Source organism: Ranitomeya variabilis, chromosome 1 (assembly GCF_051348905.1).
Source record: "Ranitomeya variabilis isolate aRanVar5 chromosome 1, aRanVar5.hap1, whole genome shotgun sequence".
Classification (NCBI taxonomy): domain Eukaryota; kingdom Metazoa; phylum Chordata; class Amphibia; order Anura; family Dendrobatidae; genus Ranitomeya; species Ranitomeya variabilis.
The window spans coordinates 1139513808-1139540961 of record NC_135232.1 but is presented as its reverse complement, the minus strand read 5'-3'; the positions used below and the strand labels follow the sequence as shown (position 1 = coordinate 1139540961).

Genomic DNA, 27154 nt, shown 5'->3' with positions numbered 1-27154 from the left:
GAGATGATGCCCTACCGGTTAGTTGAAAGCGAAGCTTTCAAAGCCCTGATGGAGTACGCTGAACCACGATACGAGCTACCCAGTCGACACTTTTTTTCCAGAAAAGCCATCCCAGCCCTGCACCAGCATGTTAAACAGCGCATCGTCCATGCACTCAGGCAATCTGTGAGTACAAAGGTGCACCTGACTACAGATGCATGGACCAGTAGGCATGGCCAGGGACGTTATGTGTCCATCACGGCACACTGGGTGAATGTGGTGGATGCAGGGTCCACAGGCGACATCAATTTAGGGACAGTTGTGCCTAGCCCACGGTCTAGGAAACAGTTGGCTGTAGGCGTTCGCACCCCCTCCTCCTCCTCCTCCTCGTCCTCCTGCAGAAGCTACAGCTCTTCCACAGAACGCAGTCTGCCAACCACTCCATCGGCAGATGACACTGTTGCACACCAGTTGTCCCATTATGGGCCAGCTACTGCCAAGCGTCAGCAGGCTGTATTGGCTATGAAGTGCTTGGGCGACAACAGACACACCGCGGAAGTTCTGTCCGAGTTCTTGCAACAAGAAACGCAGTCGTGGCTGGGCACAGTAGATCTTGAGGCAGGCAAAGTAGTGAGTGATAACGGAAGGAATTTCATGGCTGCCATCTCCCTTTCCCAACTGAAACACATTCCTTGCCTGGCTCACACCTTAAACCTGGTGGTGCAGTGCTTATTGAAAACTTATCCTGGGTTCTCCGACCTGCTCCTCAAAGTGCGTGCACTTTGCTCACATATCCGACGTTCGCCTGTACACGCCAGCCGTATGCAGACCTATCAGCGGTCTTTGAACCTTCCCCAGCATCGCCTAATCATAGACGTTGCAACAAGGTGGAACTCAACACTGCACATGCTTCAGAGACTGTGCGAACAGAGGCGTGCTGTTATTTATTTGTGGGAGGATACACGGGCAGGCAGTAGGATGGCAGACATGGAGTTGTCAGGTGTGCAGTGGTCGAAGATACAAGACATGTGTCAAGTCCTTCAGTGTTTTGAGGAATGCACACGGCTGGTTAGTGCAGACAACGCCGTAATAAGCATGAGCATCCCCCTAATGCGTCTGCTGATGCAAAGTTTGACGCACATAAAGGAGCAGGCGTCTGCACCAGAGGAAGAGGAAAGCCTTGATGACAGTCAGCCATTGTCTGGTCAGGGCAGTGTACAGGACGAGGTAGCGGGCGAAGAGGAGGTGGAGGACGAGGAGGATGATGGGGATGAGTATATTTTTAATGCCGAACCTTTCCCGGGGGCACAGGAAATTGGTTGCGTGTCACGGCCGGGTTCTGGTTTTTTGAGGGACACAAGTGACGTAGATTTGCCTGCAACTGCCCCTCAACCAATCACAACCGGAGATTTGACAACTGGAACTTTGGCCCACATGGCGGATTATGCCTTACGTATCCTAAAAAGGGACACACGCATTACGAAAATGATGAACGATGACGATTACTGGTTGGCCTGCCTCCTTGATCCACGCTATAAAGGCAAATTGCAAAATATTATGCCACATGAGAACTTGGAACTAATATTAGCAACCAAACAATCAACTCTTGTTGACCGTTTGCTTCAGGCATTCCCAGCACACAGCGCACGTGATCGTTCTCACACGAGCTCCAGGGGGCAGCAGACTAGGAGTGTTAGGGGTGCACACATCAGAAGTGGTGTTGGACAGAGGGGTTTTCTGACCAGGTTGTGGAGTGATTTTGCTATGACCGCAGACAGGACAGGTACTGCTGCATCAATTGAAAGTGACAGGAGACAACATTTGTCCAGTATGGTTACTAACTATTTTTCATCCCTTATCGATGTTCTCCCTCAACCGTCATTCCCATTTGATTACTGGGCCTTCAAATTAGACACCTGGCCAGAATTGGCAGAATATGCATTGCAGGAGCTTGCTTGCCCGGCAGCAAGTGTCCTATCAGAAAGAGTATTCAGTGCTGCAGGTTCAATATTAACCGAAAAAAGGACTCGTCTGGCTACCCAAAATGTTGACGATCTAACATTCATTAAAATGAACCACAACTGGATTTCGAAATCTTTTGCCCCACCTTGCCCGGCCGACACCTAGCTTTCCTATGAAAGGCTCTTGCCTGTGAATTACTTTTCTAATGTCTAATTTGCTGCAGCTGATTGTACAGCATACGACATGTTTACACCTCCCTAAATGGCCAAACTCCCCACACGGGGCCGTGGTATCGCGACTTGGCGCAAGCACCCGTGAGACTGCTGTTTGTCTGAAGAGGTGGGTGTGCTCGCTTTTGGTTGACGGCATTGCTACTGGGTCCCTCATAGTACAATGTAGTGTCTCTGGCGGTGGTGGTGCGCACCCAACGTCAGACACACCGTTGTAACATGAGGGGCCCTGGGGCGGTCCCGCCGGCCTCTAGAGAGTTCCCCCCTACCCCAGCTCAAAATGTGCTCTACCACATGCAAAATTATGTCGCACAGCTCCACCAATCTTTAGTCTATTCGCTGACATCATTCAATGTCTGGCACTGACAATACACATTTGTAGACATCTATGATGCAACTTAAAGTAGTCTGTGTCTGTGTCCTATATTGGCACCATTAAATAGTTACTGCCAAATTACTATGTCAGAAACTCAGCAGATGAGCCCACCCCTGTACCTAAGTATGCCACCTTTTTTTTTGTTTTGGTTGTTTTGCGAGACATTAACATCTATTTATATTTTGGGAGTACTGGGACAGACACTCCTTGCACTACTCCTCCACTCACCACCAAGCTGCCCGTGTATCCATGTAACCGCTGTAAAACTGCCATGAGCCTATTGTTTGTTATTTTAGGCCTTTGAAGCCTGTCTGCGGTCCCTCCTTCCACTAGTCCTCCACTGACCAGACCACTGCTGCCCGTGTACCCCTGGAACCAATTATAAAGTGCCTACAGCCAGCCCATTTTTTTATGTTAGGCCTTTGAAGCCTGTATGCGGTCCCTCCTTCCACTAGTCCTCCACTGGCCAGACCACTGCTGCCCGTGTACCACTGGAACCAATTATAAAGTGCCTACAGCCAGCCCATTTTTTTATGTTAGGCCTTTGAAGCCTGTCTGCGGTCCCTCCTTCCACTAGTCCTCCACTGGCCAGACCACTGCTGCCCGTGTACCCCTGGAACCAATTATAAAGTGCCTACAGCCAGCCCATTTTTTTATGTTAGGCCTTTGAAGCCTGTCTGCGGTCCCTCCTTCCACTAGTCCTCCACTGGCCAGACCACTGCTGCCCGTGTACCCCTGGAACCAATTATAAAGTGCCTACAGCCAGCCCATTTTTTTATGTTAGGCCTTTGAAGCCTGTCTGCGGTCCCTCCTTCCACTAGTCCTCCACTGGCCAGACCACTGCTGCCCGTGTACCCCTGGAACCAATTATAAAGTGCCTACAGCCAGCCCATTTTTTTATGTTAGGCCTTTGAAGCCTGTCTGCGGTCCCTCCTTCCACTAGTCCTCAACTGACCAGACCACTGCTGCCCGTGTACCCCTGGAACCAATTATAAAGTGCCTACAGCCAGCCCATTTTTTTATGTTAGGCCTTTGAAGCCTGTCTGCGGTCCCTCCTTCCACTAGTCCTCCACTGACCAGACCACTGCTGCCCGTGTACCCCTGGAACCAATTATAAAGTGCCTACAGCCAGCCCATTTTTTTATGTTAGGCCTTTGAAGCCTGTCTGCGGTCCCTCCTTCCACTAGTCCTCCACTGACCAGACCACTGCTGCCCGTGTACCCCTGGAACCAATTATAAAGTGCCTACAGCCAGCCCATTTTTTTATGTTAGGCCTTTGAAGCCTGTCTGCGGTCCCTCCTTCCACTACTCCTCCACTGGCCAGACCACTGCTGCCCGTGTACCCCTGGAACCAATTATAAAGTGCCTACAGCCAGCCCATTTTTTTATGTTAGGCCTTTGAAGCCTGTCTGCGGTCCCTCCTTCCACTAGTCCTCCACTGGCCAGACCACTGCTGCCCGTGTACCCCTGGAACCAATTATAAAGTGCCTACAGCCAGCCCATTTTTTTATGTTAGGCCTTTGAAGCCTGTCTGCGGTCCCTCCTTCCACTAGTCCTCCACTGGCCAGACCACTGCTGCCCGTGTACCCCTGGAACCAATTATAAAGTGCCTACAGCCAGCCCATTTTCTTATGTTAGGCCTTTGAAGCCTGTCTGCGGTCCCTCCTTCCACTAGTCCTCCACTGGCCAGACCACTGCTGCCCGTGTACCCCTGGAACCAATTATAAAGTGCCTACAGCCAGCCCATTTTTTTATGTTAGGCCTTTGAAGCCTGTCTGCGGTCCCTCCTTCCACTAGTCCTCCACTGGCCAGACCACTGCTGCCCATGTACCCCTGGAACCAATTATAAAGTGCCTACAGCCAGCCCATTTTTTTATGTTAGGCCTTTGAAGCCTGTCTGCGGTCCCTCCTTCCACTAGTCCTCCACTGGCCAGACCACTGCTGCCCGTGTACCCCTGGAACCAATTATAAAGTGCCTACAGCCAGCCCATTTTTTTATGTTAGGCCTTTGAAGCCTGTCTGCGGTCCCTCCTTCCACTTGTCCTCCACTGGCCAGACCACTGCTGCCCGTGTACCCCTGGAACCAATTATAAAGTGCCTACAGCCAGCCCATTTTTTTATGTTAGGCCTTTGAAGCCTGTCTGCGGTCCCTCCTTCCACTAGTCCTCCACTGGCCAGACCACTGCTGCCCGTGTACCCCTGGAACCAATTATAAAGTGCCTACAGCCAGCCCATTTTCTTATGTTAGGCCTTTGAAGCCTGTCTGCGGTCCCTCCTTCCACTAGTCCTCCATTGGCCAGACCACTGCTGCCCGTGTACCCCTGGAACCAATTATAAAGTGCCTACAGCCAGCCCATTTTTTTATGTTAGGCCTTTGAAGCCTGTCTGCGGTCCCTCCTTCCACTAGTCCTCCACTGACCAGACCACTGCTGCCCGTGTACCCCTGGAACCAATTATAAAGTGCCTACAGCCAGCCCATTTTTTTATGTTAGGCCTTTGAAGCCTGTCTGCGGTCCCTCCTTCCACTAGTCCTCCACTGACCAGACCACTGCTGCCCGTGTACCCCTGGAACCAATTATAAAGTGCCTACAGCCAGCCCATTTTTTTATGTTAGGCCTTTGAAGCCTGTCTGCGGTCCCTCCTTCCACTAGTCCTCCACTGGCCAGACCACTGCTGCCCGTGTACCCCTGGAACCAATTATAAAGTGCCTACAGCCAGCCCATTTTTTTATGTTAGGCCTTTGAAGCCTGTCTGCGGTCCCTCCTTCCACTAGTCCTCCACTGGCCAGACCACTGCTGCCCGTGTACCCCTGGAACCAATTATAAAGTGCCTACAGCCAGCCCATTTTTTTATGTTAGGCCTTTGAAGCCTGTCTGCGGTCCCTCCTTCCACTAGTCCTCCACTGGCCAGACCACTGCTGCCCGTGTACCCCTGGAACCAATTATAAAGTGCCTACAGCCAGCCCATTTTTTTATGTTAGGCCTTTGAAGCCTGTCTGCGGTCCCTCCTTCCACTAGTCCTCCACTGGCCAGACCACTGCTGCCCGTGTACCCCTGGAACCAATTATAAAGTGCCTACAGCCAGCCCATTTTTTTATGTTAGGCCTTTGAAGCCTGTCTGCGGTCCCTCCTTCCACTAGTCCTCCACTGGCCAGACCACTGCTGCCCGTGTACCCCTGGAACCAATTATAAAGTGCCTACAGCCAGCCCATTTTCTTATGTTAGGCCTTTGAAGCCTGTCTGCGGTCCCTACTTTAAATACTCCTCCACTCACCACCAAGCTGCCTGCCCGTCTATCCATGTAACCGCTGTAAAACTGCAATGAGCCTATTGTTTGTTATTTTAGGCCTTTGATAGCCTGTCTGCGGCCCCTACTTGCAATACTCCTCCACTGACCACAATGCTGCCTGGAGTGCCTGCCTGTGTATCCATGTAACCGATGTAAAACTGCCATGACTGCCTACTGTTTGTTATTTTAGGCCTTTGATAGCCTGTCTGCGGCCCCTACTTGCAATACTCCTCCACTGACCACAATGCTGCCTGGATTGCCTGCCTGTGTATCCATGTAACCGATGTAAAACTGCCATGACTGCCTACTGTTTGTTATTTTAGGCCTTTGATAGCCTGTCTGCGGCCCCTACTTGCAATACTCCTCCACTGACCACAATGCTGCCTGGAGTGCCTGCCTGTGTATCCATGTAACCGATGTAAAACTGCCATGAGTGCCTACTGTTTGGTATTTTAGGCCTTTGATAGCCTGTCTGCAGCCCCTACTTGCAATACTCCTCCACTGACCACACCAATGCTGCCCGTGTACCCCTGGAACCTATTTAAAAGTTCATAGAGCCTAGTTATATATTTTATTTACTATTAATAAGGCCATGATGGACTACGCTGTACCACGCTACAAGCTAACCAGTCGACACTTCTTTTGCGAGAAAAGCCATCCCAACCCTCCACCAGCATGTAGAAGACCGCATTGTCCATGCACTCTGGCAATCTGTGAGTACAAAGGTGCACCTGACAACAGACGCATGGACCTGTAGGCATGGCCACGGAAGATTACGTGTCCATTACGGCGCAATGGGTTAATGTGTTGGATGCATGGTCCACAGGGGACAGCCTACTAAGTCTGTCTGCAGTCCCTAATTCAAATTGTCCTCCACTGTCTAAATCGGAGCTTCCACCTTCTGGCTTTCGGCCTATAGTATCAGAAATTAAACTGCATTTGGCCTTCAACTTTGGTTAGGGCCTACTAACGGCTTCTGCCCCTCCCTGGTGTTGCCCTCAACTAAATAAAGCTGAGCTTCAACCTTCTGCTCCAAATTACCATTTTAAAAAATGCAATAGGCTTTTCCGGCCTACTAAAGGTGTCTGTCTGTGTGCCCCTGCCTGGTGTTGTCCTCAACTAAATAAAGCTGAGCTTCAACCTTCTGCTCCAAATTACCATTTTAAAAAATGCAATAGGCTTTTCCGGCCTACTAAAGGTGTCTGTCTGTGTGCCCCTGCCTGGTGTTGCCCTCAACTAAATAAAGCTGAGCTTCAACCTTCTGCTCCAAATTACCATTTTAAAAAATGCAATAGGCTTTTCCGGCCTACTAAAGGTGTCTGTCTGTGTGCCCCTGCCTGGTGTTGTCCTCAACTAAATAAAGCTGAGCTTCAACCTTCTGCTCCAAATTACCATTTTAAAAAATGCAATAGGCTTTTCCGGCCTACTAAAGGTGTCTGTCTGTGTGCCCCTGCCTGGTGTTGTCCTCAACTGAATAAAGCTGAGCTTCAACCTTCCGGCTCTCATTAAGTGGTTTTTAAAAAACAAAATGGTGGTTAGGGCCTACTAACGGCTTCTGCCCCTCCCTGGTGTTGCCCTCAACTAAATAAAGCTGAGCTTCAACCTTCTGCTCCAAATTACCATTTTAAAAAATGCAATAGGCTTTTCCGGCCTACTAAAGGTGTCTGTCTGTGTGCCCCTGCCTGGTGTTGTCCTCAACTGAATAAAGCTGAGCTTCAACCTTCCGGCTCTCATTAAGTGGTTTTTAAAAAACAAAATGGTGGTTAGGGCCTACTAACGGCTTCTGCCCCTCCCTGGTGTTGCCCTCAACTAAATAAAGCTGAGCTTCAACCTTCTGCTCCAAATTACCATTTTAAAAAATGCAATAGGCTTTTCCGGCCTACTAAAGGTGTCTGTCTGTGTGCCCCTGCCTGGTGTTGTCCTCAACTAAATAAAGCTGAGCTTCAACCTTCTGCTCCAAATTACCATTTTAAAAAATGCAATAGGCTTTTCCGGCCTACTAAAGGTGTCTGTCTGTGTACCCCTGCCTGGTGTTGTCCTCAACTGAATAAAGCTGAGCTTCAACCTTCCGGCTCTCATTAAGTGGTTTTTAAAAAACAAAATGGTGGTTAGGGCCTACTAACGGCTTCTGCCCCTCCCTGGTGTTGCCCTCAACTAAATAAAGCTGAGCTTCAACCTTCTGCTCCAAATTACCATTTTAAAAAATGCAATAGGCTTTTCCGGCCTACTAAAGGTGTCTCTCTGTGTGCCCCTGCCTGGTGTTGTCCTCAACTAAATAAAGCTGAGCTTCAACCTTCTGCTCCAAATTACCATTTTAAAAAATGCAATAGGCTTTTCCGGCCTACTAAAGGTGTCTGTCTGTGTGCCCCTGCCTGGTGTTGTCCTCAACTGAATAAAGCTGAGCTTCAACCTTCCGGCTCTCATTAAGTGGTTTTTAAAAAAACAAAATGGTGGTTAGGGCCTACTAACGGCTTCTGCCCCTCCCTGGTGTTGCCCTCAACTAAATAAAGCTGAGCTTCAACCTTCTGCTCCAAATTACCATTTTAAAAAATGCAATAGGCTTTTCCGGCCTACTAAAGGTGTCTGTCTGTGTGCCCCTGCCTGGTGTTGTCCTCAACTAAATAAAGCTGAGCTTCAACCTTCTGCTCCAAATTACCATTTTAAAAAATGCAATAGGCTTTTCCGGCCTACTAAAGGTGTCTGTCTGTGTGCCCCTCCCTGGTGTTGCCCTCAACTAAATAAAGCTGAGCTGCAACCTTCTGCTCCAAATTACCATTTTAAAAAATGCAATAGGCTTTTCCGGCCTACTAAAGGTGTCTGTCTGTGTGCCCCTGCCTGGTGTTGTCCTCAACTAAATAAAGCTGAGCTTCAACCTTCTGCTCCAAATTACCATTTTAAAAAATGCAATAGGCTTTTCCGGCCTACTAAAGGTGACTGTCTGTGTGCCCCTGCCTGGTGTTGTCCTCAACTAAATAAAGCTGAGCTTCAACCTTCTGCTCCAAATTACCATTTTAAAAAATGCAATAGGCTTTTCCGGCCTACTAAAGGTGTCTGTCTGTGTGCCCCTGCCTGGTGTTGTCCTCAACTAAATAAAGCTGAGCTTCAACCTTCTGCTCCAAATTACCATTTTAAAAAATGCAATAGGCTTTTCCGGCCTACTAAAGGTGTCTGCCCCTCCCTGGTGTTGTCCTCAACTGAACAAAGCTGAGCTTCCACATTCTGGCTTTCGCCCTATACTATCAGATATTAAACTGCATTTGGCCTACTAGTGTGGTTAGGCCCTTGAAACAGTGTCTGCTGCTCTTGGGTTTGCTACTCCACTGAACAAAGCAATCCCGCCTGTTTAGTCCTGTTACCAATTTTGAACTGCATTTAGCCTACTTTATTCTTTGGCCCTATATCTGTTTCCTCCTCATCCTGCCCATTGCCCAGCCACTGCTAAATGAGTCTGCTGGTACATTGACCTAGACCACTACATTCCCCTTGTACTCTACACAGCCAGAATCTGACCCTGCTGAAAGTAAGGTTCCCCTTCCCGCATGTTATACCACCTTACACAGGGACAAAGAGGAAGGTGCAGATGAAAGTGCAGGTTCCTTCATCAGGTGGGGGGGCATACTCGTTGGCGACGTCACTGGCACAGGGCCCCTCAGAGTACGCAAAAGTGTCGCTGCTGGTGGGAGGCGCCCCCGCCATGCAAACACACCGCCGTACTTTGAGGGGCCCTGTGCCAGTGCCAATGCGAATGAGTGGGCCCCCCCCTGCTTGCTCAGGATCACAGCACTTGCAACGTTTAAATACTTACCTTTCCCTGCAACACCGCCGTGACGTAGTCCGCATTTCCTGGGCCCACGAAAAACTTGAGCCAGCCCTACTCCCCCCACAACTTTCCCCCAATTCCCTATGCCCAACTATTATTATACAGTTAATTAAGATTGGCAAGCTTCAGAAACAAGAATGGATGTTTTTGGCATTAAAATGGGCACTGTAGGTGTTTTCCTGGCCTCCACTCACTGCCGACTATGCTTCCCCATTGACTTGCATTGGGTTTCGTGTTTCGGTCGATCCCCGACTTTTAGCGATAATCGGCCGACTGCACTCGACTCGACTCTGGACAAAATCGGGTTTCCCAAAACCCTACTCGATCTTAAAAAAATGAAAGTCGCTCAACCCTAACATCAACCCATTTGTGTTTATCTATTACACCGCCGTATAGTGTCCGCCATTACCAGGCAGCAGGCAACATCTCTTCATGGTGGACCTCGGGCTGCGAACGCACCTTATTACTACCTTTATATTAATTGGTATGTGATGCCAGCCCTAACAAGGGGATCAAATACTTATTTCCCCCACTGTTTATGTATAAGGGTTTTGTGTCTTTGTACATTTAATTTAACATTTACTTAAAATTTCTTATGCATAATTGCTATTTTTCTCAGATCAGCTATGGTGCCACCAATCCAGTTTTATCCAATAAGCAGATGTATCCATCCTACTTCCAAACTCTTCCCAGTGACCAAACTCAATATCTGGCAATAGTTAAACTTCTCAAACATTTTGATTGGACATGGATTGGCATTCTTGCCTCCGATGATGATGGAGGTTACACACAAAGTCAGGAATTAATGAAACAAGCAGAAGTTTATGATATTTGCATTGAGTTTATTCTAAAAATGAAAACTGATGATTTCACAAATGAAGAAAACAGCAATGAAAAGAACAGAAGGATGTTTCAAAAATCAACCTCAAACATTATTGTACTTTGTGGCACAATTTCATTTCTCACTGTGCAATTTATTGAGGAGCAAAGAATTTCAGGAAAGGTGAAGACTCTGATTATACCAGTGGGGTCAAATATTGAAATTCTTTCATCAGTTAAACATAAAGCATCATGGGATAGAAGCCTCATATTTTCATCATCAAGTATAAAGATCCCACAACTGAAAACATTTTTAGAAGATATTAGTCTTGAAAATCGTCCAAATGACCCTATACTTGAACATATTCTATTGGTATACCTGAGCTGTAAACCTTCAAACCCCATCCTAAAAATGTTAGCTGAAAATTATTATGGACACAAACTTAATAATTGCAACAGGACAATTAAATTACAAAATATTGGCAGCCATAATTACTACACTGAAACATTCAGCACCACCTATCACGTATATACCGCTGTCTATGCCATGGCTCACGCTCTACATGAAGGCCTTCTTCATATGCCAAGAAATTTTAATTGTAAATACATGTTACAGGTAATTTAGCATTTTTGCTTCCAGATGTATTGGACACTTTTCTTTTCTGGTAGTCAGAAAAATATAAAAGACTTAATAATTAACCCAATATCCATATTTTTCCAGAAAGTAAATACACAGGAACCTTAAATGGAATTTATCACAATAATATTATTTCCTAGTAGAAATGATAGAGTCAATTTGATGCAAATCAAATTTAGGCCATTTTTTTAGAATTACATTTAACCCAATGAATTTAAATATTTTGCAATTTGCCTCAAATAAATCACCAAAAATGGCCTTTTTAATTTTATACATTCATAAAGATTACGTCAGCCACAAAAGGTTCACATGACCTAAGGTGCAGCTAGGTGAGCTTCCCCATGATGCTTTACAGCGATCACATCACATGATATAACACACCCAATTCTGAGAAATTTCAATAGCATGTATAAAAGCAAATGCAGGGAATGCAGCAACCATTTTGTGATTAATATGGAGAGAGAAAGGACGTCACAACTCAATGCTTAGCTGTATGTGACGCTTAGGGTGAAAAAGTGGACCCTTTGGACCGTGACAACAAACCCCTCACTGGTGAGCTGACCAGATGGACCACCCCCTGTACAGGGAGAGTTAGGGGCAGGCCCGTGAGGGACTATCGCCACGGGAGCTGGTGGACCAGGACAGAAAAGAAGGGACGCTAGGCTGATGGCAGCGACAGTGGCTAGGGAAGAGGCAAGGTCCTAATAGGAAGCACAAGAGATGCAAGAACACAAAGACTGACAGGAGTACCGCAGAGACACAGGAGAAGACAGGAACACCGCAGGGACTCAGGACTCGGCAGGGTACTGCAGACGTAGAGGCTGGCAGGAACAAGGCAGGAACACAGGAATGGACGGGGTACAGGAGAGACGGAGGTACTGGAAGGAACAAGGCAGGAACACAGGAACGGATGGGGTACAGGAGAGACGGAGGGACTGGCAGGAACTACCAAAATTTACTTTTTTTTTGCAATTTGATGACATGAATCCAGCAAAAGGATGGTTGGCTAGCAAATAAGATACTCTTTAAATGTGCTAAGAAGGGTTTAAAAAATGAATAAAAAATGAATATACACATGGTTTATATCTGTTTCCTTCTGTGCAATCATGCTGCATCTTTGAAGTCTCCTGCTTTGACTAGGTCATAATAAGAGAAGAGCAAACCTTTCAAGGTTCGATTTGGTTTGGTATGGTCCTCCGTTTGCCAAACAGTTTAACCAACATGCCCGAACACCTTTAGATTCAATGGGAGGCAAAACCAAAAGCATAGACAACACCTTAAGGGGTAATAAAAAGCTTCTCAAATAGTTAAAATTAGGTCAGGGTCACATTTGCGAGTGTGATGTGAGTCTCTCGCATCACTACCTGGCACTGCTGCCAGCACTCGGGACCGAAGTATGCGGCTGCATAGAAATGCGACAGTGCCGGTTTTGATGCGAGTTTCTCACATCACACTTGCAAGTGTGACCCAGGCTTTAGGAGTAGACACCAGGAAAAGTGTCATCAATTGACCCACAGTAGAAATTTGCAAATGGCACAGCAGCAGTCAGCCATGGGCCATGCATGAGGTATCAGGCTCTAGCCCAGCAATTACAGCTTAGAATTTAACTTTTAATGAGGACCTGTTGGCAAGGGTAGCAGTGTAAGCCTTCTTAGCTGGGTGTCCTTACACCTCATGCAATACCTCCATTTTTTTTTATTCCAGCCACACTCAGATGGCACAAACATTAGTTTCATACAGTACTATTGGTAGAAAAATGTAAGAACAGTAACACAGGCAGTTAACTGGTCAATTGACCCACAGTAGAACCTGTTATAATGGCACAGCAGCAGTCAGCCATGGGCCATGTATGGGCTACCAGGGTGTGGCTCAGCATTTACAGCTTGGAATTTAAGTTTTAATAAGGACCTTGTGGTTAAGGGAGCAGTGTAAGCCTTATTAGCTGGGAGACCTCACACCTCATGCAACACTTCCTTTTTTTTATTCCAGCCAGACCCAAATGGAAAAAAAACATCAGTTTTGATAGACTACTATTGATAGAAAAATGTAGAGAAAGTAAAACAGGTAGTTGACTGAAAGTAAGTTCAGGCCTGCTTGTCTGGGAGACCTACTTACAAGGGAAACCCACCAGATGGAAGCCCAACTTGAAGTCTCCACATTTAAAAAAATAATTGTCACACAGCACTAAAGTGGCATCAATTTACACAGAGTAGAAAACTTATAATAGGCCTCTGACACAACTTCCACCACAGGCAACCCACCAGATGGAGACCCAACTTGGAGTCTCCACATTTCAAAAAATTGTTTGTAACATTAGCAGCAGTAGCAACAGCAGGCACAAAAAACAACACAAAGGTGGCACAGTCTGCAATAACGCAAGATCGATACAAGACACTAAAAACAACATCATCGCCTAGTCTGCCCAATTTGCGACTTGGATGCACAAGTTATCGGAGATCCATGACTTGTTCATTTTAATCAAAGTAAGGTGATCTTTGAGGGATAAGTCGAATGCGCTTATCTGTCAGGACACCACCAGAGGCGCTGAAGACCAAGGAGTGACAGGCGAGCTCAGGCAACTCATCCATTTTCAAAGATCAAAATGTAAAAGGGTCCAATCCCCCGATGGCTTTAATTTTAAGCTCCAGATAGTCCTGCCCCATCCTCTCTAATTCACAATGTGCCAGACTTGTACTCTGTTCTGCTGGTGCACGAGCTGGTCTAAAGAATGTGTTAAACGACTCACAGAAATTCCTTATGCCACTTACACTGCTGCTGCTAATGTTTTGGTGATGATGCCTTGATGTTTCAGGGGTTGGACGTATACAATGCACACTTTGAGCTTCACTGTTATCTTGGGGAAAACCACTCATAAATTGCCTACACGCATAGTTTGATACTCAAGCATGTGGGCATTCCTTTCCAGTGTGGAAGCATCTGGATAAATTTACTCTTGCACCATGTAGTCAGCACGTTTTCTAACTCTAAGAATATGGGCATCGTGTTGAAGATAGTGCAACAAGAAGGTGCTTATGTGCCGGGCGCTTCCATGAGTTCCAAGTCCATGGTGTGTTGGTGGCAGGGTAACACTCAAGGTTGCTTCCTCCATCACCTCCCTCCAACCACGGACAACAGAGAGCATATAATCATCCTCTTCATCTCTTGACTGATACAGTACCTCATCCTCCTCAATTTGTTCCTCGGCTCCTGCATTGTCACTAACAGTTTGTCTGGTAGCATTAGCCCCCTTGATTGCTTTAAGCAACCCTCCCATGGCACCCGACTGTACGACGGCAGTCCGCAAATTTGAGATATTGTTATTCCTTCCCTATCCTCCTCTGCTTCCAACTCTTCCTCACGGAGACTTTTCAAATAGTGCTCCAGCATGTAGATGACTGGAACAGTGATGCTGATTATGGCATTGTCAGAGCTAAATATCTTAGTAGCCATTTCAATACTGTGCAGAAGGGTGCAGAGGTCTTTCACATGTGCCCACTCACAAGCGTGATTTGCACCATGTCCAGACTGTGTTGGCCCAGGCTATTTAAAATGACATGCTGCACCAGGGCTTGTCACTGCTGCCACAGGTGCTGTGGCACGTGCAGAGTGGAATTCCACCATGTCGGAGCACTGCTAATCAAACAACCTGTAGACCAAAAGACCTCTGTAGCAATGCAAGTTGATGACCTGCATGGTGCCATAAGTGGAAGAGAGCATACAGCGATTGGGTTTCCTGCAGCAACACATCCAGGTCAGGATAGTGAACAAGAAATTGCTGTACCACCAGGTTGAGGATGTGAGCCATACAAGGCACATGTGTGAGGTTGCCTCAGCATAGGGCCGCCACCAGGTTTATACCATTATTGCACACAGCCTTCACTGGGTACAGGTTTAGTGGAGAAAGCCAATGCTCAAAAACCTGACCACATCTCTTGAGCTGTGTGACTGTGATCTCCAAGGCATATTAATTTATACACTGCCTGATTGCAATGAGCCATTGCTGTGCAGAACAGAGATGGGGGAGATTCTTTCTGCACTGCTGTAATGTGTGTCTGATTAAGGAAGAAGTTGAGGGCACAGGTGGAGGCTCTAAAGGAGGTGGAGGAGGCAGAAGCAGTGGAAGAACTGTTGGACATGGAGGTTTGTCCCTCAAGCTTTGGGGATTCAAGGACTTGTGGAGCAGCCCATTACCATCTGCCCCCACAGACACCAGAGTGACCCAGTGCCCAGTCAGCGATATGTCCATATTTGCTCATCCAATTGTCAGTGGTTAAATGCATCCTGGCAGACATAGATTTTTTCAGTGAACAGGTGATGTTGTCGGCGACATGCTAGTGTAGTGCGGGAACAGCTTTCTCAGAGAAGTTATGGCGCCTGGGCAACTGGTAATGGGAGATTGCGATGGCCATCAAGTTTTTTAAATCATCTGTATCCACGAGGTGGAAAGGCTGCATTTCCGTGGACAATAGAGGGCAGATGGTGGAGTTCAAGTCCTTAAGCTCTTAGCTTTGCCATGTGTAGTAGGAAACATTACTTTATATTTTATGTGACCACAACTGCAGAACCGAGAGCTGGCTGCTGTGCTGAGGGAGGACTACAGAAAACAGGACAAACTGCTGGACTGTGAGTGAGGTACAGGCAGACATGTTATGGTGGATTGAGAAAGATGTGTTGTGCTAGGTGACACAAAAGGAGCAGTCATGTTTACTTCCGTAACAGCTGACCATTTCTCTCACCCCAACTGTTGTGGGTAAACAATTGTAGTTTCTGTGGCTGGAGACCTGTGAGTGAACACTTGGAATGGTGATGGAGGAGAAAGTAGCAGCAGAAGGGGTTGATGGAATGGACGGTGGTTGGCGAGGCCCACTAGTCCGCATTTTAGCGCAGTAAGATTTCCACAATAAGGCATGCATGTACCCTAGTTGTTAAATTATTGCGATTTTTGCCACTACTGAGGGGTTTTTTTGTGCAAATTTGACAGATAACTTGTGTTTGTTCATCTTTTGCCATCTCCAAAAATGCACAGGCTAGAAAACCCTTGCTGCCCTTGCGAACTGCACACTCACAATCGAAGCTGGTCACAGGCATAGTTTGGGCTGAGGATGCAGTGCTTGCCGTGGTTGGTTCATTTTGTGTCTGTGTGGGAAAACGCAACGTAACCTCCTCATCTTCCTCATTCTCCACCTCCAATAATTTAAAACAAAGATAACAAGAGAAGACAATAAAGGCATATATAGCATTTAACCCCTTAACCCCCGGAGCGCTTTTTTGGTTTTGCGTTTTTGTGTTTCCTATTGGCTGAAGTTGCAGGTTTGTTAGGACATGGCAGCCATCCACCAAACATCCACTACTCCATCCATCTGGATCATCCAATGTTACATGGCATCATCAGTAGACAATACAGCTTTACAGTTAGTCTACATGTATGTCAGAGGCCATGCAACCATATCTGTTTGTGAACAGGGTGGCTTTTAGTTTTATTACACAACTGCAAACAACTGGAGGATCCTACACATTGAGGTATTCCAGAGGCACCCGCAGCTTCAAATACCTATTTGCTGCTTTGTAATTGTATTTAGAAGCTACTCTCTTAATCCGATGAATTTGTCTGGTGGAAACCTTCATTATGATGCCTTTATCTGCACAAACCCATCTGTGCTGTGTATAAGCCACAAATCTCTTCACAGTATGATCATCATACAGAAGTTTTAACAAAATACATATTTTCATACTTTGCTCTAGGCATTGCACTATTTGACATTTTTTGACAGCAGATACATCCTTTTTATCTCCCATATTACTTTAAAATTGTGAACTGCTTAATAATGTGGAACCTTCTTAAGTAGTTTTCCTTTAATTGGACACCTGGCAATGTATTTGTCACAGGGGTTTGAGATTGACTTCAGTGATACAAAGACCCCCGAAACACAAACCATTCATGAGACTATGGGGGGAAAAATTACATCTTTATGACACATAAATCCATGGTGCATAATGATTTAGTGTAGTCTAGTCCTGGTCATGTGACTACATATGGGTATATCTGTTGGCTTTTCATGATGAAGTATGTCACGAATCCCACCGGCTATGTCAGGGATTCCACCAATATGTCAAGATTCACGGGGAAGATACCTTTATCATCAACACCACTAACGCCAATTTGTCACGAACCAGGGTTGTTTTGGTTGCCCCTGGTTCCTTCCGAAGGGGATTTATCTACAGTATATCCCACTTCCCAGTTCCGGTTAGGAACTTTCAGCTCTCTGGCATCTCCTTACCCTCAGTTCAATCAGGGTACTGCACCTAGGGTAATTAGTCACCAGAAAGGATGCCTGCTATGCACTGGCTATTGGGATCACTGCAGCGAGGGTGATTTAACTACTCCCACTCAGGCGGGAACAATAATTATCAATGCAGCCATCGCTACAAAGCCTCCCAAACACACAGAACAAAGTATGCTGCCACCAGCTCTGATTTTCAAAGGATTAGCGGGTCTGTAGCCAACCCAAATCAGTAGCGTAATTCACTTCAGAGGATGCAAAAGTTAATTTATAGAGCAGGGGAGACAAGCTAGTAAATTATATATTTTACTCCAAAAAAAGGTAGACAGTGTTTACAAGGTATAAAAAGATGTTATAAAGAAAACAAAATATATGTACAATGCAATTACAAATAAAATGGGATTAAAATTGAAAAGGACTATTACATTTCTCTCACCATGTCAGATCATGGCAAACCAAGTGGCTCGGGGGAGGGGCGACATCAAAATGCATTACAGAGCATCTCTCAGCTAGCTTCCTGGTTAAAGGCTAGTAAAAACTGAGCTCTCATGGTCTTATACCATTAGGCCGTGACATGACTGAGTAGGTTGAGTAATGACATGCAAGTTCAAAGAAGAAAAGAATATGCGGCACTCACCCCAAGGTAGCAGTGAAGTTCGTGGACTTTATTGGAGAGAATATATGACATACATCCGTCAGGACATCAGAAGTGCAGGTATACAGGAGGGTGCGGTATTGGAGTACACACATTACACACTTGTCTGTGAGTAATGACATGCACTCTTCTTTCTACTATTTACATTTTGGAGTCACCAAACAAAGACATTCCTGAGGTAGGGTCAATGAGTGTCTTGAATTTCACTGTGCTGCTGGAAGAGAAGAGAAGGTGGGTCGAATGTCCCGCAGCATGTGTCATGTAAAGTTAGGTAGATACTCCAACATGGCATATTCACATTATCATGACAAAGTAGTAATAATTACATGAAGATTTGATATTTTGTGGAGGAAGTGACTTTTTAAACATTTTTTATTTAAGTTTTTATAACATGGTTGAAATACATAATTTTTTTAAATAATTTGTCAACCAAGAGGTCATAAAATAAAGGTATAGTAGAATAATCAGTGATGAGGCAGAACTGCATGTGACTCGAGCCTAAGGCAGAAAAGGCCAATAGTATAGCAAAATTCCCAGCAATATAGCAAAGCTTTTTAAAAAAAAAAAAAAAAAATAGGGAACTCCAGAAATTATGAAGCTATGAAGCAATGCCACAGTAGTGACATGCTATTGCAAAGAAAAAAGGGAGATAAAAAGGCCCAATAGGGACTTATCTACGTTACCAGAATAGATACACCAAGAAAATTGCTCACCTGGTGAAGATGAGATACAAGCATGTAGGAATGGCGGCTGCTGCAGATCCACAGGTCGATCCACGACCTGATACAGTCATATGTTCAGTAGGAATTGGTGGAGTAACTCTGCGCTGCCATAAGGATAAATTCCGGGAAAATGCCAAGGATTCAAAGTGGTTTATTCAACGCGTTTTGGGGTTCCTATGTCCCCTTCATCAGGAAATACCACAAATCATATTGGCATTTTCCTGGAATTTATCTTTATGACAGCGAAGAGTTACTCCACTAATTCCTACTGAAAATATGACAGTAGTGACATGGACACTTACTGCATAAACACTCAAGCATTGAACAATTGACTTAAAAATCTAGGCTCATAATATTTGCACAATGGGTTGCAATTGTTACCCACTATGCCGTGGAATACAAAAAGTCAGAGGAAGGAGGAGGATGAGGCATTGGAGGCAACACTAAAACAGTACACCCAGCTCATCTCACTGTTTTCAGCCTCTTCTGTTTCAAATCTCAAAATATATCCAATATGTTCTTTTATATGCTAAGTTTATTTTCCCTATTCTTAGTTGTGTTTCATTTATTTCAGTATTTTTTAAGAAAACCTAATTTCCAAGATTTGAAGGGAAAAGAAATTTACTTTAATGACAAGGGAGAAATGACCTCGTACTATCACATTAATAATTTTAAAATATTGTTTCAATCTCAGTTAATTTTAAAATATGTTGGAAGATTTAATCTATCTGTGCAAGAAGAAGATCAGCTCTTCATGCAGACTGATGAAATATTATGGAAAAATGAGAAGGTCGGCATTATAATCACTGTTCATGTGTGATCACATTAATATATTTGGCTGAACATTTAATAAGTTATATGTTATATGTTGTCTAGATGATTCTTTTCTGAAATGTCAAAAAGCTAAGCATCTTCAAATTTGTATATTTTACTAAAAGGCTGATTTCAGATGTGCAAAAGTCAGATTTTAGAAGCTAACTTAATAAATACACAAACAATAATACTGAAGATAGTCTTCACCAAATGTAATCCTTAAATGACATGTAATGTATTACGTGCATCATCTGCCATCTCCCTGTCTCACATGTCAAGCTCGTATCCTTTCTCGGCAGATGATGGCTGAATTATTCAGCCATCATCTGCCTATAACAGCCACTGGTGGAGCAGAGCTCCGCCCATGGTTGTAATTCTGTGAAATGCCGCTTTCAATCTGCTATAGCGGTGTTTACAGCACGTCATCAGGGGGGTGAGCTGTTCTAACCAATCATCTACTATGAAAGACTGTGTTCATAGGAGACCATGATGTTTACTATATACAGCAATACTATGGCATTGCTGTATATAGCACAAGTAATTAGACAATTGCAGATTCAGGGTTCCTAAGGGCAATATCAAATACGTTGAAAAGTAACAAATAAATGTTTTAAAAAATAGGAACAAATTAAGAAAATAAAAAGTTTAAAACACGCCCATTTCCCCTGTTAATAATTAAGAAATAAAAGCAATTAAAAAAGTACACATATTTGATATCATTGCTTTTGTAAAAGTCTGATCTCTGAAAATATGAAAAAAATTAAATCATAGAATGTAAACAAAGCGCTGGAGAGTTATGAAATGGGAGGAATGAGTCCAAATCGAAATTCCATTGAGATCACCCATGGAGAGATCTTAAAATTGTTGTTGGGAGACTTCGCCTTCACATATGAGACCTGGAGCAGTTTGTAAGAAGAGTGGTGCAAAATTCCAGTTGAGAGACGTAAGAAGCTCGTGGATGGTTATAGGAAGCCATTAATTGCAGTTCTTTATTCCCAAGGGTGCAACCAAATATTAAGGTGACATTGCCAACAATATGTCCTGCCCATTTTTGGAGTTCTGTGTGAAATTCTGTCCAATTTGCATTTTTTTCTCAGTTTTTTTTTTTTAATTGTTCCAATAAACACAAAAGCAATAAACATCGGTATAACAAAACGTGGGTAACTGCAATAATTTTCTGGGAGAAATACTTCCTTTTCCAGAACAGTTTCAAGGGATCCAACACTTTTGGCCATGACTGTATTACATGTACTGTGCAGTGCTGCTGATTGGTGGGGATTTGGGTCCTGAGACTCTCACCAATCTGTGAAAATACACACGAGGTACAAGAGTCCAATTCAATGTTAAATCTGTGGGTCCATAATTTACTGTCATAGAACTATATACCTATACATAAACTTTCTATTTAGAGTCTGGACCACCACCGATTAGCAGCACTGTGCCACACATGTCAGATATGAAGACTTTTAAATAGTAATAGTTAAACTTTAACGTATGTTGTTATATTTCTTTATGTTCATGGTTTTACAATAATTCCTGGTATATGTCCAAAATACTACAAAGTGTAGTCACAATTCGTGTTGAGCATTCCGATACCGCAAGTATCGGGTATCGGCCGATACTAGCGGTATCGGAATTCCGATACCGGGATTCCGATACTTGGCGCGTATCGGATACCGGAATCGGAAGTTCAATGATTCAAAATTCAGAAATTCAGCCAATGAGAAAGATTCCAAGTGTGGGCACATCCTGTTTAGCATGGAGGGCATGAAACTACTGGCAAGGCTGTGATTGGCTGCTGAAATGATGTCATGATGCAGTTTAAAAGTCGCTGGAGCCATTTTGCGATCACTCTGCTGTGAATTCAGTTAGTGACAGGACGCTGTTTGCTGACTGAGGGACAGTTTAGAGATAGCGATTTGCTTCTTTGTGCTTTCCAAAGGCTAATTTAGCAACCGCTGTGTTCACCTACTATTCACCTTCCTTTTGCCTTGTAGCGCTGTTTTCACAGCGATCTGCAAGGTCTCTCTGTGTGTGTGTGTGAGTGCAGCCCACTCTCTAGTCTGAGTGCAGCCACATAGGCCATCCATAGCTGGTTGTATTCAGTTCAGGGAGGGTGGTTCATTGCCTCATACTGTCCTTTTTTTTTTTTTTTTTGAAGTAGTGCAGGCTGCTGCACATTTTTTCCAAAAATTCCTATTAGTGTCTTTCCACCCGTCTCCAGCTAATTTGTGGAAAAACACTACATAGGATAAAGTAGAGGAGGGTTTTTGGGCCTTGCAGCGCCGTTTACGGCTGTCTGCACGGTCTCCGTGTGACTGCAGCTCGCCCTGTAATCTGTGAGCAGCTATAGCCTGGTTGTCTCCAGCTCAGGGTTTTTCACTGCGTCATACCGCCAAATCAATTTTCTTTTTTTTCAAAGTAGTGTAGTCTGCTGCTAATTTATTTTAAAAAATCCTATTAGTGTCTGTCCACCCGTCTCCAGCTAATTTGTGGAAAAACACTACATAGGATAAAGTAGAGGAGGGTTTTTGGGCCTTGCAGCGCCGTTTACGGCTGTCTGCACGGTCTCCGTGTGACTGCAGCTCGCCCTGTAGTCTGTGAGCAGCCGTAGCCTGGTTGTCTGCAGCTCAGGGTTTTTCACTGCGTCATACCGCCAAATCAATTTTCTTTTTTTTCAAAGTAGTGTAGTCTGCTGCTAATTTATTTTAAAAAATCCTATTAGTGTCTTTCCACCCGTCTCCAGCTAATTTGTGGAAAAACACTACATAGGATAAAGTAGAGGAGGGTTTTTGGGCCTTGCAGCGCCGTTTACGGCTGTCTGCACGGTCTCCGTGTGATTGCAGCTCTATCCGTTGTCAGTTCAGCCCCCAAAAAATAAATAAATAATAAAGTTCACCAAACACACCAGTTACACCACTTTACATTTGTGTAGGCCACATTAGCTCATATTCAAGTCTAGTCCACACTTTAGAAAATTAGTGTGTCTTATACCTGTTAGGAGGAGTTGCTCAGGAATAAGCACACAAAGCCGTTAGTACTTTTCTGCTTATCTTTATCAGTCAACCAAGATGAAGAAGGCAGTGAGTAAGGCACGTGGGCGTGGGCGTGGGCGCGGAGCAGGGAGGGGACGTGGGGATTCTGTGCCTGCTGCGGGCACCGGTGAGTCATCAGCACCCACTTTCACAAGGGAACAGTCGTTCATGCGCAGCTTTGTCGCCGAGCGCCGTACACCGCTGCTGCGTGAAGACCAAATTGAAGCCGTTGTGGGATGGATGGCAGCTAATGCATCAACTTCCATTAGTGCCACATCCTCTCAGACACAGAGCACTGGAGAGCAGCCATCTGTCTCTTCACCACCTGCAAAATTGCCCAGGCAGACAGAGATCCCAGGACAGGAGCAGTCTCTACTTCTGTTCTCTGAATCATCTCTTGGCTTGGAAACAGGGGGCCAGCCAAGCAGCATTGGAGAAATGGAAGAAGAGGCAGGGTGCAGTGATGCCCAACAGCTTTTTCTGTCTTCCTCTGAAGAGGCGGGTGGGCCAGTGGCTCCGGTCACCACCTCGCAGGCCGCATCAGCTGATGATGACACTCAGGTGCCACTTACTGGTGCGTGCTCTGCTGCTGAGACTACCCAGGAGGAGCAGTTGGGGGCAGAGGGTAGTGTAGATGATGAGGTCCTTGACCCATCTTGGCGTCAGGGACAGGAAGGTGGTGGGAGCAGCTCTGAGGAAGAGATTCCCCGTACGGCCCAAAGAGGGAGAGGGAGGGGGAAGACTGCGGATCCTGCAGCCTCCGCTTTGGCACCCGTAAGGAGCATGTCTCTTCCAAAAGTCAAAAGGGGGGCTCCCAAGACTTGCAGTGCCTGGTCCTTTTTTGACACAGTTGCAGATGACATTTGCTATGTCAGATGCAAGGTGTGTCATCAAAAAATCAAAAGAGGTCAAAAAGTCGCCAACCTCAATACCTCCAACATGTGGAAACATGTGCGCAACAGGCACCCGGCGGAGTTAGACAAACACACTGAAGAGCTAGGCCAACCAACAGCGGCAGCTACCACCTCTTCAGCTCGTGTTGCCTCTTCCTCTAGCTCACACGCAGCTGGTTCGGCTTCCTCCCAGGATCGCCGTGGAAGAACCTCTGGCCCTGTTGTCCAGAGACCCGCTGTCATTCCACCCGCAGCACCACTTTCCCAGTCAACCACACACTCCCAGCCCAGTCTACAGCCATCGGTAGTACAGGCATGGGAGAAAAGGCGGCCTTTCTCGTCAAACCACCCACGAGCACAGGCTCTGACTGCAGGCATTGCCAAACTTCTGTCACTGGAAATGCTGTCATTCAGGCTGGTGGAGACTGACAGCTTCCGTGACTTGATGTCATTGGCAGTCCCACAGTACAGTGTGCCCAGCCGCTTTTACTTCAGCAGGCAAGCCGTCCCTGCCCTGCACAAGCATGTGGAGGGACACATAAAACACGCGCTACTGAACGCCGTCAGTAGCAAGGTCCACCTCACCACCGATGCGTGGACCAGTCAACATGGACAGGGGCGATACCTTTCCCTCACTGCCCATTGGGTTAATGTAGTTGAGCCGGGTACAGACCGTGCGAGTGGCGCAGGACGTGTCCTGCCCACTCCAAGGATTGCAGGAATCCATTCTGTACGCATTGACTCCTCCTCTTACACCAGTTCCTCAGAATCATCGCTGCAGGAGCCGTCACAGTCCACCTCCACATGGACCCGTGATGAACGTGTACCTGTTACGACCGACATGAGCACAGCCGTGGCCAAACATCAACAGGCCGTCTTGAAATTAATTTTTTTGGGGAATCGTAGCCACACAGCGCAGGAGCTCTGGAATGCCATCAAGCAGGAGAGCGATGTGTGGTTTGAGCCAGCGAATCTCCAGCCAGGCATGGTAGTGTGTGATAATGGCCGAAATCTGGTGGCAGCCCTGGGCCTCGGCAACCTCACTCACATCCCATGTCTGGCACATGTGCTCAATTTGGTCGTGCAGAGTTTTTTGAGGGACTATCCGGATCTTGATGCACTGCTGCACAAGGTCCGCCTAGAGTGTGCTCACTTGCGGCGTTCCAGCACGGCAAAAGCGCGCATTGCGGCTCTGCAGCGCCGACACCGCCTGCCGGAACATCGCATCATATGTGACCTACCTACCAGGTGGAATTCCACGTTACATATGTTGGAGCGGTTGTGTGAGCAGCAGCAAGCTGTAATGGAGTACCAGCTGTATCAGGCGCAAAAAAGTCGCAGTCAGCGCCGTACAGACTTCACAACCACAGAGTGGGCCACTATGAAGGATGTCTGCCAGGTTTTGCGTCCCTTTGATTATTCCACGCGGATGGCGAGTGCAGATGATGCACTAGTCAGCATGACTGTCCCCCTTATCTGCCTGCTTGAAAAATCACTGCAAGCGCTAAGGGATGATGTTGTGGAAGAGGTGGAGGATGAGGATTCACCACTTCCATCATCTTCTGGACAGTCAGCGCCACGTGGTTCCTCACAAACGCGTAGGCAGGGGACAGTTTGTGAGGAGGATGAGGAGGAGTCAATGGAGGAGGAAGACATCCGTCCAGAGGAGGGAGTTCCCGAATTGTCCAGTACTCAGTGTGTACAGCGAGGGTGGGGTGATGACGAGCGGGCAGAGATCACGCCTCCAGCTGGGGACAGCGTTTCTTGGGCAGTTGGCAGTCTGCAGCACATGGTGGATTACATGCTGCAGTGCCTGAGAAACGACCGCCGCATCGACCACATTCTCAACATGTCTGATTATTGGGTGTTCACCCTCCTCGATCCTCGCTACCGGGACAACGTAGAAAGCCTCATCACACCGTTGAACCGGGAGCGAAAAATGCGGGAGTACCAAGACACACTGGTCAGTTCCATCATCTTCTCCATTCCAACTGAGAGAAGTGCTGCTAGTGCATTCCAAAGCAGCTCAGTGCGTCCAGGCAGTGGTGGAGGCTCTGCACAAAGAGGGAGCAGAAGCAGTGCCTCTGCCCAAGGCAAGACCAGTATGGCCCAACTGTGGCACAGTTTTCTGTGCCCGCCACAAAAGTCTACACCATCACAGACGGCTCCAGTCAGCAGGAGGCAACGGTTCCGTCAGATGGTGACAGACTACATGTCTTGCCCTCTTGCTGTACTCCCAGACGGCTCTTCCCCTTTCAAGTTTTGGGTCTCAAAGCTGGATACATGGCCAGAGCTAAGCCAGTATGCATTGGAGGTGCTGTCTTGCCCTGCGGCCAGTGTATTATCGGAACGTGTCTTTAGTGCTGCAGGTGGTGTACTAACTGACCGTCGCATGCGACTATCCTCCGATAACGTTGACCGGCTTACTTTCCTGAAAATGAACAAGGCCTGGATCTCGCAGGAATTTGCCACTCCTCCTCCTGATTAAATAATTAGGTCACTGTATACGTTATCCAGGTCTCCTGTTGTGTTCATCTTTCTACCACCTGAACTTAAATTCCTGGGCTCCAACACCGCCAGTTGAGGCTCAGATGTGCCGTCTGCACAGTCAAAACATACGACCCAGTGTTATTGGGTTTCAGTAACGTCAGCTGATCCCCAGCTGTGTAGCCGGCAATGTGTCATGCGACCGCCACGCTGACACAACAACTGAAATGTAAGGGAATCTGTCCCCCCCCCCCCAAGGCGTTTGTTACTGAAAGAGCCACCTTGTGCAGCAGTAATGCTGCACAAGGAAAAAGGTAGCTATTTTGGTTTTGCTCCTTGCACACGCAAAACTTAACACTTATAAAATGTGTCCACTGATACCGTAAAACCGTCCCGGAGGTGGGACTTTCCTTCGTAATATGACGCAGCACAGCCGTCATTCCTACCCCCCCGGCGCAGTGTCTTCTGATTTAATCCCACTGGGGGCCTGGGATCTATGGACATGCGCAGTGCATATCTGAACCTCCACCTCTCACTCATCTCCCTATGGCTTCTTCAGACTGTTCGGTGTCAGCTGGTCCCTAATAGCATGCCACGGCCGTGACACCGCACAGTCTGAAAAAGAAGCCATAGGGAGGGGAGTGAGAGGCGAGGATATGCACTGCGCATGGCCATGGATCCCAGGCCCCCAGTGGGATTACATCAGAAGACACTGCGAGGCGGGCTCTCGGCCAGCGCGGCCGAACAGGCGCAGCCAGCCTGACACCAAATGATGTCAGAAGACGGGCAGCGCTAAGTGTGCCTGGCCACGGGATAACATAACAGCGCAGGCTCCGGGACGGAATCAAACAACGCTGAGGAGCCGGGGCACGGCGGCGGGGGGGTAGTAATGATGGCTGTGCTGCGTCATATTACGAAGGAAAGTCCCACCTCCGGGACGGTTTCACGGCTTCAGGGGACACATTTTAAAAGTGTTTAGTTCTGTGTTTGCAAGGAGCATGATGAAAAGAGCCACCTTTTCCTTTTGCATCTTTTGTGCTGCACAAGCTGGCTCTTTCAGCTACAAACGCCTTGGGGGGGGGTTAAAGGTTCCCTTTCGACTTTCTCAGGCTTCGGCCTACATTGTGTTCCTCTGCTTTTCCACCTGTCCCTGGGCT

General features: G+C 46.5%; 1 protein-coding gene across 1 annotated transcript in view; it reads left to right on the top strand.

Annotated features, from left to right (window-relative positions):
• The window catches only part of LOC143800632 (vomeronasal type-2 receptor 26-like), a 78738-nt gene that overhangs the window by 27739 nt on the left and 23845 nt on the right, over positions 1–27154 (top strand). Inside the window, exons 3-5 of the mRNA XM_077281200.1 lie at positions 10275–11090; positions 11196–11198; positions 14038–14178. Of these exons, the coding sequence (XP_077137315.1) occupies positions 10275–11090; positions 11196–11198; positions 14038–14178 (960 nt within the window). The remainder of the gene's footprint in view (positions 1–10274; positions 11091–11195; positions 11199–14037; positions 14179–27154) is intronic.